The 9,788-nt window shown below is 44.7% G+C and overlaps 1 protein-coding gene across 2 annotated transcripts in view; it reads left to right on the top strand.

Moving 5' to 3' along the window:
* Window positions 1–260: 260 nt before the first annotated feature.
* Ddx46 (DEAD-box helicase 46) overlaps window positions 261–9,788 on the top strand; it is a 44,757-nt gene continuing 35,229 nt past the window's right edge. For both annotated transcript variants that reach the window (XM_041659892.1, XM_041659891.1), the window contains exons 1-4: window positions 261–463; window positions 4,247–4,435; window positions 5,490–5,633; window positions 8,025–8,121. In XM_041659892.1, the coding sequence (XP_041515826.1) occupies window positions 447–463; window positions 4,247–4,435; window positions 5,490–5,633; window positions 8,025–8,121 (447 nt within the window). In that variant the 5' untranslated portion in view covers window positions 261–446. The remainder of the gene's footprint in view (window positions 464–4,246; window positions 4,436–5,489; window positions 5,634–8,024; window positions 8,122–9,788) is intronic.

Raw genomic sequence — 9,788 nt, 5'->3', positions numbered from 1 at the left:
CTCAGTCTGTGGAACTTGTCACACATAATCTACTGGGGTTGGTGTGGCAGTAGAGGGATCACAAGAGTAAAGTTCTGGCGCAGGGCTACTCAGAAGTTTCTGGCAGGGCTGACCTGGCTGAGGTCCCACTCCATCGCATCATCCAGATTGCACGAGGAATCCCGGCGAGCCACTGCAGGCGCGGCAGGCGTCGCGCGGCCTCCAGCCGGTGGGCGGCGCTGTGGGGAAGCAGCAACTTCCTTCCGCCTCTGCTTCCTTCCGCGCCCGGCGCCAGCACATCCTGTTTTCGTTGGCCGCACGCTGATGGCGGTCCCTGCCGGACCTCTGGCCAGTGCGTAGGGCCGGTCCTCGCTCGGCACCAAGAGGGCTTGTCGCCCCCCTCCTTTGTCCTCTTGACAAGCCTGCGCATCGTCTCCCAGGGCGCAGAACTTCTCGTGGCCGGCAGCATGGGCCGGGAGTCTCGGTGAGTCCGCGGGCGAGCGGTTTCTTGGGCTCCGAGGGGAGCGGGTGAAGGTGGCGGCGCGGCGGGTGTGGGGCGGCCCCACTTGTGGCCGCTGAGGAGCCGGTCACCTCGGCTGCGAGGAGGAGCTGCTGGCGCGCAGGGCCGCAGAGTCCCCTGTACTTGCCACAGCCGGGTCGACCCCTGACCTGGAGCAGCCTTCCGCAGCTCAGGCCGCCCGGTCACCGACGAGCAGCTTCATCACCTCCGTCAGCCCTGACCCCGGCTTGCACTCCCTCTTCGCTTCGCCTTTGCAAGGTTGCTTACTCCGCTCTATAGTTTACTCTCGTGCGCGCGTCGTCTTCCTAAGTCATTTAAAAGGAGCGTGTGGGCAGACTTTTTTTTTTTTAACCGCACCTGCAATATGTGTAGGACCGACTCTTATTGGGTTGCCATAAACACTTTTTTTTTTGTTTGTTTGTTTTTCGAGACAGGGTTTCTCTGTGGTTTTGGAGTCTGTCCTGGAACTAGCTCTTGTAGACCAGGCTGGTCTCGAACTCACAGAGATCCGCCTGCCTCTGCCTCCCAAGTGCTGGGATTAAAGGCGTGAGCCACCACCGCCCGGCTGCAATAAACACTTGTTTCATGGACATTTACTTCTCAGATAGATTCCGTATTACTTTGTTACCGCTTCTTGTCTTTTTAAAACTGTTCACTTGCGCACCTTATTATAACTATAATTATAATTAAAGATTCTTCAAAACTTTAGGATGTTGATAACAGGTTCAAGACCTTGAGGTTATTATTATTATCTTGAAAGATGACTGAAGTGTATGTAGCCGGTCTGAAAGATACTTTGGTTCAGTGCCTAGGGAGGATGACAATTTTGCATTGTTTTAGTGCTAAATCACTTTACCGGGGTCATTATGACTTAGGTTCAGGAACTGAGCAAAGTGTGAGTGGAGCACCGTGAAATTCTGCGGATATAAAAGCCAGTAGCGGCATCTGGATAAAGGCAAAGGCTGTACCACCTTGACTACAGACAGTTCATGTGACTGTCTTTCAAGTTTCCCGAAGACGCTGTTCTTCATCTGGCTACTACTATACCAGAAATCTGGAAGCAATATTTGGCCCATTCTCACCCACGCTGCTCATTTCTAGTTAGATTCTGCACTGTTTTCCCATTCCTGCCTCTGACTTTTGTTTTTTCGGGACCGTTTTTCTCTGTGTAACTATGGGGCCTGTCATGGAGCTCAGCCTGTCTTGACCAGGCTGGCCTCTGCCTCCCAAGTGCTGGGACTAAAGGTGTGCACCATCACTGCCAGGCACCTGAATTGCCTTTCTTGATCCTGCCATTATAATTATTATATTTGTATTGCTGGAACCAGAGTGACCCTTTAAAAATAACGATAAGAACTTGCCATTTTTTGCCTTAGTTTCCATTGGATCTTTAGAGATGAAATTCTGGCTCCCCAGACCTTTCCTACAAAGGCCCATTTCACCCATCTTACTTTTATACTGTTATTTTTTTTTATTTTTTATACTGTTATTTTTTATGCCATACTTGGCTGATGTTCTTGTTTGTTCAGGGAGCAGTGGTGGCTCAGAGGTGAGGGAGAGCAGGGTGCTCGAGAACAGCACCAAGCGCAGTTTTTGTACATACCGAGCTTTCCTGAAAGATTGGAGAGAGGTAGGAGGAGATAGATCCTGAGAAGGCCCAGAAAGTGAATGGATTAACTCCTGTGAATGGCAGCCTCTTGAGGAAGCTGCTGTGAGTTGATCTTGGGGCCTCACACATGTCAGGGGTGGACCACACAGCCTGTGCACCCAGCACAGCCTCAGTTTTCTGCTTATTCTGTTCAAATGTGAAGACATCCAGCTCTTCCTGGTGCCCTCATACTTGACATTCAGTTCATCAGTAAATCTAGTCAGTGCTCGTGCTCTGGGCTGTGTTTTTGTTTTCTTTGCAGATCTTGATATATCTCAGCAGTTGTCATTGTCTCTTAACCTGGATGGTTAAATGGGTTCCTTTCTTCCTTCCTTCCTTCCTTCCTTCCTTCCTTCTTTCCAGGGTTTCTATGTGTAATCCTGGCTGTTGTCGAACTCACTGATGTTTGCCTGCTTCTGTCTCCCACCTCCTGTGTTTAAAGGTGTATGCCACCAATGCCTGGTTTAAATTTTTTTAAACTTTTTTTTTTTTTTTTTTTTTTGACACATGGTTTCTCTGTGTAACTGGCTGTTCTGGAACTCACTTAGTACACTAGGCTGTCCTCGAAACTCGCTGAGATCTGCCTTCCTCTGCCTCCCAAGTGCTGGGATTAAAGGTGTGCGCCACTTCCTTCCAGCTTATTATCTATTTTCTTGTAAGAAAATTTATTCATGGGTCTGGAGAGATGGTTGAGTGGTTGAAAGCACCTGTTTTTCACCCAGGGGATTTAATTCTAGCCCCCCCCCCCCCCCCCATGGCTCACAGATGCCTATGACGCCAGTTCTGGGGGATCTGATTCCTCTTTCTGGTTGCTTAGGTACCTGCACAGATGGGATGCACACACACATACTGAGGCACATGAATATACACATACATAAATTGAAAGTGTGATATACGTGATCTTTCCTCAGTCTTAGTAGCTGGCACTGCAGGAGTCTGCCATTGTTTGTGGCCCAGTAGCTTTCCATCGTACTCAATAAAAGACGTAATCATTGTAAGACCCTCTGACTACTTCGTTATTTCTCTGATCTCCTGAGTGGTTTTTCTTTTTTCTTTTTCTTCTCTTTGAGACAGAGTCTCACTATGTAGTCCTGGTTAGACTGGAACTAATGCTGCCTGTTTCTGCTTCCTAGTTGGTGGGATTAAGTTGTGTGCCGCTACACTAGACTACTGTCTTAACTTGTTTAACCATATTCCTTGCTGCTATTCCTTCATGTGCCAGTCCAGATTCCTTCCCATGAGTTTACTTGTGTGCCGTTTGCCTGGAAGGTCTCCCCTGTATGTCCACATGATTCCTGCTTTCATTTCCTTCGAGGATCTCTAAAAATGTTACTTTATTAGTGACATTTATTAGTGACAACTCAAGTTGTCTGATAGAAGATGTCAGTGTCGGGGACCAGCTTCAACAAAAATACAACTTGCCAGGTTAGGTGGGTGGGAATCAGAAATATAAGTAAATAGCACTGGGAGGGAGTTTTAGTGAATATTAAAATCCTTGCATTGAATTTTCCTTACACTTTTATCCCCCCCCAACACGGGGGGGGGGGGGGGAGAAGACAACAAAATACTTCTTTAACATGATACAAAGGACAACTCAACAGTTAATTGCTTTAACACTTTGGGACATTAAGTCAATAGCATTTTGTTGTTTAGGTGGTGAAGCCATTCTAGACAAGTGTCCTGAAGGCAGCCACTCCCAGTGTCATACTTCCTATTCACTTTCTTTTATTCTGAGCAAGTTGTCTGTCTCCAGTGCAGTACTTGACACGTGGTGGTGCACTTCTTCACTTGCCTGTGGTCTCTTCTTTTCCAGAATATAAACTCCTCTGAAGAGCTGCCATTCCAGCCCTTTTGACAGGTTTTTATGTTGTAGCCCAGATTTCAAACCCTGACCTCAAACCCCTGATAGTGATCCTCCTGCCTCAGCCTCCCAAGTGCTGTGCATGAGGTACTGTGTGTGGCATCTTTCGAGACTTCCCCTGCATATGTACTGTGGCGTAGTTCATTTTCTCCTAATCAAACATGTTTTAATTTGCTACACATAGAAGTAAAATACAAGCTGCTTGCTAAGTTTACTCTTTGGTTCGGTACAATTCTAGCCACTACCGCAAACGCTCGGCATCACGAGGACGGTCTGGAAGTCGGTCTCGGAGTCGTTCACCCTCTGACAAAAGAAGTAAACGTGGAGATGACAGACGCTCTAGGAGTAGAGATAGAGACAGGAGGAGAGAGAGGTCTCGCAGCAGGGACAAAAGAAGATCACGGTCCAGGGACAGGAAGCGCCTGAGGTAAGACATTCTTCTGAAGACCACTGGTTCCTGACAGATGGAACCGTTGAAATCAGAGAGTTTCCCACATTCAGTCAATACATATTAACTGAATTGATCATTTAACTTTTTGTTTTGTTTTGTTTTGGAGACAGGGTTTCTCTGTAGCTTTGGAGCCTGTCTTACAACTAGCTCTTGTAGACCAGGCTGGCCTTGAATTCACAAAGATCCACCTGCCACCTCCTCCTGAGTGCTGGGATTAAAGGGGTGCACCACCACCGCCGACCTTTTTTGTTTTTTTTGAGACAGGGTTTCTTTGTAGCTTTAGAGCCTGTCCTGGAACTTACTCTCTTCTGTAGACCAGACTGGCCTTGAACTCTCAGAGATCTGCCTGTCTCTGCCTCCCAAGTACTGGGATTAAAGGCATGTGCCACCATTGCCTGACTGATATTTGAGTTTTTATATGAAAATAAAATAGTAAGATTTTTAGATCAAGAACTTTGAAGCTGGGCATGGTCGTATACGCCTTTAATCCGAGCACTAGGGAATCAAAGGCAGGTGGATCTCTTATGTTCCAAGCTAGTGCGATCAAAAAAAAAAAAAGATATAGTGAATTGTCCATATTTTCTAGATGAGGAAGTGGGGTGCGTGGAGTTGGGGTGCACGCAGTGACCAGCAGCTCACTGGTCTTTTAGCACAGGTTCTGTGCATCTTCTTGCTGGGCTCGAGCTTCCCCCGCTGCTGGGGTTAAGGTCTTGCACAGCTCATTGAGTGCCCCAGAGCTGTGCTGCAGTCCCAGCTGTGTGCTGTCCGTGAGAATTGGCTTTGCTATAGTTGGTGGATTTAAAGTGTTTATTGTTATAACTTGTTATGTTTGTTAGCAGATATCATTGTATCCTCACGTTTCCATTGATCTTTGTAAGAACTAGCCTCACTTGTGTCCTGTTTAGCTGAATTGAGAATGTTGCTCTAATGTTGATTCTAATTTTAAGAAACTGTTTTCAGTTTGGGACAGCCATAATCTGAAATAATAACTCCCTTTGGCCACAAAACAAATGAAATTTCTTCTTTTCAGGCGCTCCAGAAGTAGAGAGCGAGACAGAAGCCGAGAGCGAAGAAGATCTCGGAGCCGAGATAGGAGGCGCTCAAGGAGTAGAAGCCGGGGCCGGCGATCCCGGTCCTCCAGTCCTGGCAGCAAAAGCAAGAAGGCTGAGAATAGGTAACACTGTCAGTGGCCCTATCTGCTGTGTAATTGTACAGTTCATCCTTATCAGTAATGCAGAGCCTGACTCTTGATATCAACTGTTGGCAGAACTTTTATTTATTAGGTCATGGGGCTTATAATTCAGCTGGAGATTAGTGGATTCTGCTGGTTTTAAACACTACAGTGTACCCTTATTTAGTATATATTATTAATGGTGAGAACTTTTGTAAATATCTCTGTGGGAATTGAGTGTCTTTTGTGGAGGCAGCGATGAGTATTGAAGTGGGTGTGCTGGTTGCCAGCTAGGCAAGCCCTCGGTATTTGTTACATCCTTGGCATCAGTTTCTGTGCCTTGGAGATTGCTTTCTCAGACAGTTAAGATGTTTGTTGACAACTTTTTAAAAGATTCTTATTATTCCTGTATACTCGTGTGTGTGCCAGTGGAGGCAGGAGGCCTCCTGCTGGGGGTGTGGGAATAGTTTTTTCTCTCTTCTATTTTTCTTTTTCCTGAGACAGTGCAGGATTGAGGCACATGCCACCACTTCCAAGCTTTTTTTCTTAATGTGGGGATTGTGTGTGTGTGTTGTATATGTTCATGTGTGTATACTTGCCTGTGTGTGCACATGTGAAGAACTGTACTTCCTCAAATGTCTTATTTATTTTTTAAGATTTATTTATTATGTATACAGTGTTCTGTCTGTCTGTATGCTTGCAGGCCAGAAGAGGGCACCAGAGAACTCAGTACCTCTGGAAGAACAGTCAGTGCTCTAAACCTCTCTGGCCCACCATCTTTTTTTTTTTTTTTTTTTTTTTTTTTAAGAGAGTGCTTTTCTGAATGTGCTGTGGAGGTTTTCAGTGAGTTCCTGGGAAACTAATCTCATGTCTAACTTTCCCTGGGGTGTGGACCCATATTCAGGATCTCAGGCCTGAGCAACAAGCAGCAATTTACCCACTGAGCTGTCTCCCCCCCGATTTTATTAAATTTAACATATCTATGTTTTTGAACTTCTTAGCAGACGTGAATAGAAGGATATTTTACAAATTTATCGTAAGACTAGAAATAGGGCTGAGCGATGGCCGTCAGTACTCATATTTGAGATTTTAGTCCAACCCCAAGCCCTCAGGTTAATAAAGTTAGGGCATGGTGTGCACTTGTAATCCCAGAGATAGGGAGGAGACAGGCTTACCAGTGGGTCTTGCTGTCCAGCCAGTCTAGCCCAAATCTAGCCAGTGAGAGACCCTGTCTCAACAAATAAGGTTGACAGCTTCTAAGGCATGCTACCCCAGATTGTCCTTTAGACTCTGTTACACACATGCATGCACACATATGAACACATGTACAAACATTCCTGTACTAAAGAACATACACATTAGAAAGGCAAAAGACAAATTAGATGGCAAAAAAAGTTAACTGGTCAATCTTATAGTTTTTGTTGGAAAATGTCTTTTCGTCTCTGAGTATGTTTGTCAAATTTGAAAGGCTATCCAGAAATTACTCAGAAACACCAGTCATGAATAGAGAGGAGAGATGGGATATTTGAGTTTTAGGTATATGAATGTTTTGCCTGCATATGTGTCTGGATTCCTGCATACAAGACCTGCGCAGACCAGAAGAGACCCGCTTCAGCTGGTGTCACTTCATGTGGCTGCTGGGAACTGAACTTGGATCTTCTTCAAGAACACAGCGCACCTTACAGCTGAGCCAACTCGTTAGCCTGATGTCAATTAATTTTTTTATGCCATTAAAATTAAGCCATTTTACTAGAGGCATAGGTCAAATTTTAAATCCATTGTGATTGTATTATTACATATATGAATTACTAAAATTTTGCAATCCTAAGTTTTTTATTTTTTGATTTTTCGAGACAGGGTTTCTCTGTGGTTTTGGAGCCTGTCCTGGAACTAGCTCTTGTAGACCAGGCTGGCCTCGAACTCCCAGAGATCCGCCTGCCTCTGGAGTGCTGGGATTAAAGGCGTGCACCGCCACCGCCCGCTAATCCTAAGTTTTGTAATTGTTTTTCTTAGACAGATTTCCTCATGTTTAGTAATGTTTTTTATTAGTGTTAAAAGATTACTTTCTTCTTATTCCAGGTATTTTTTGTTGGACTATGACAATGTGCTGATTATTGGAGAAATAAGAAAATGAGATCCAAGTCTGTTAAATAGTCTAAAATGAGTATTGCAGGACCTTCAGCCGGCTCAGTGGTAAAGATGCTTGCCGCTGAGGTTTGAGCTGACTTTGATCCCTCATTGCCAATGGAGGAGAGATTTGACTCCTGCAAGTTGTCCCCTGACCTCCACAGGCATTGTCACACATACACATTACTAAATATGTCATACAGTGAAGAAGAAGTGATGCTTGTGTTTCCCAGTGCTGATATCTTACTCTCTTTTGTTCTTTGGTAGGTCTAGATCCAAAGAGAAAGCAGAAGGTGGGGACAGTTCTAAAGAGAAGAAAAAGGACAAAGACGACAAGGAAGATGAGAAGGAGAAGGATGCTGGGGTATGTTCAGCTTGGAACAGGTCTGCAATGGCAGTCTTGTTTTCACAACAGACCAGGCTGGCCTCGAACTCACAGAGATCCTCCTGCCTCTGCCTCTCGGGTACTGGGATTAAAGATATGTGCCACTACCACCCAGTGAAAAAATTTAGTTTTTTCCAAATTGGTTAAGTGTATTTATTTATTTATCGGTCTTCTGCCTGCATGTATGTTTGCAAGCCAGAAGAGGGCACAAGATCTGATTAGAGATGGTTGTGAGCTACCATGTGGTTGCTGAGGACCTTTGGAACAGCAGGCACTGCTCTTAACCACTGAGCTCCCTGGAAAATAATTGTTTCTTATTCTTTTTTTTTTTTTTTTTTTTTTTGGAGAGGGGTTTTGAGACAGGGTTTCTCTGTGTAACCGAGCCTTGGCTGTCTCTCTGTAGACCAGGCTGGCCTTGAATTCACATAGATCTGTTTGCCTCTTTCCCATGTGCTGGAGTTATAGGAGTGTGCCACTATACCTGACTGATAATTTTTCCTTTTCTTTTCTCTTCTCCCCCCCCCCCCCAAAAAAAAAAACAGGGTTTCTCTGTAGCTTTGGAGCCTGTCCTGGAACTAGCTCTTGTATACCAGGCTGGCCTCGAACTCACAGAGATCCCTCTGTCTCCCGAGTGCTGGGATTAAAGGTATGTGCCACCACTGCCAGCTGATAATTATTATCTTAATGATATTCTTTTTCTTAAGTTTTACTTTTAAGTAATTTATAACAGTAATATAAAATAAGCAGATAAAAGTCTTGAAGAATACTTCTGAAAACATTGCATATTTATGTTACCTGTTTTTACTTAGAAAATGTGATCAGTCCATATAAAAAGTATCAAATTAGCCTAAAAACTATATACAGATTTTAGTCATCTGGGACCAGCACAGTGGTTTAGCTGGAAAAGCAGTTATTATGGAAGCCTAGACCTGAGTTTGAATGAAACCCACATGAAGGTGGGAAGAAAGGCAGACGACACATTGTCTGCTGCACCCATGCTGTGGTGTGTGCAGCCCACTGTCATGCATATGTAAATAAATCAAAATGAAAAGGGTTAAGGCACACAATGGTGTGCTTTCCTTTCTCATATCCTTGCCAAGGTTGGGATGTCATTTTTATCAGTCTAATAGGACATAATTATTTTTAAGATTTATTTATTTATTAAGCATACAATGTATTGCTGGCAAGGAAGGCATCAGGTCTCATTACAGATGGTTGTGAGCTACCATGTGGTTGCTGGGAATTGAACTCGGGACCTCTGGAAAAGCAGCCAGTGCTCCTACCTTCTGAGCCATCTCTCTAGCCCCAGGACATAATAATTGTATGGATGTAGTCGGACTTTCTTTAACAGATAATAGCACAGAGACTTACTAATTAGGAAAGCTTGGCCTTAGCTTAGGCTTTTTCCCTAACTCAGATTAGCTTGTTTCTAGTGATCTGTTCTGTCACCTGCCTCGGTTACCTCTCCTCTGTACATAATGGCCAACTTTCAGTGCCTCGCTGGTGTCCTGTCCCCTTCTCTTCTTCCCATAATCCTCTGTCTCTCCCCTGGAAGTCCTGCCTATTCTCTCCTGTGCCTAGCTATTGGCCATTCAGCTCTTTATTAAAGCAGTCAGAAGGCCCCTTTGGAGAGACACATCTTTACA

Source organism: Microtus oregoni, unplaced genomic scaffold, assembly GCF_018167655.1.
Source record: "Microtus oregoni isolate MIOR12 unplaced genomic scaffold, Mior012 000011F_ref0000422, whole genome shotgun sequence".
In the NCBI taxonomy this organism is placed as follows: Eukaryota; Metazoa; Chordata; class Mammalia; order Rodentia; family Cricetidae; genus Microtus; species Microtus oregoni.
This window is presented reverse-complemented; position numbering and strand designations above follow the sequence as displayed.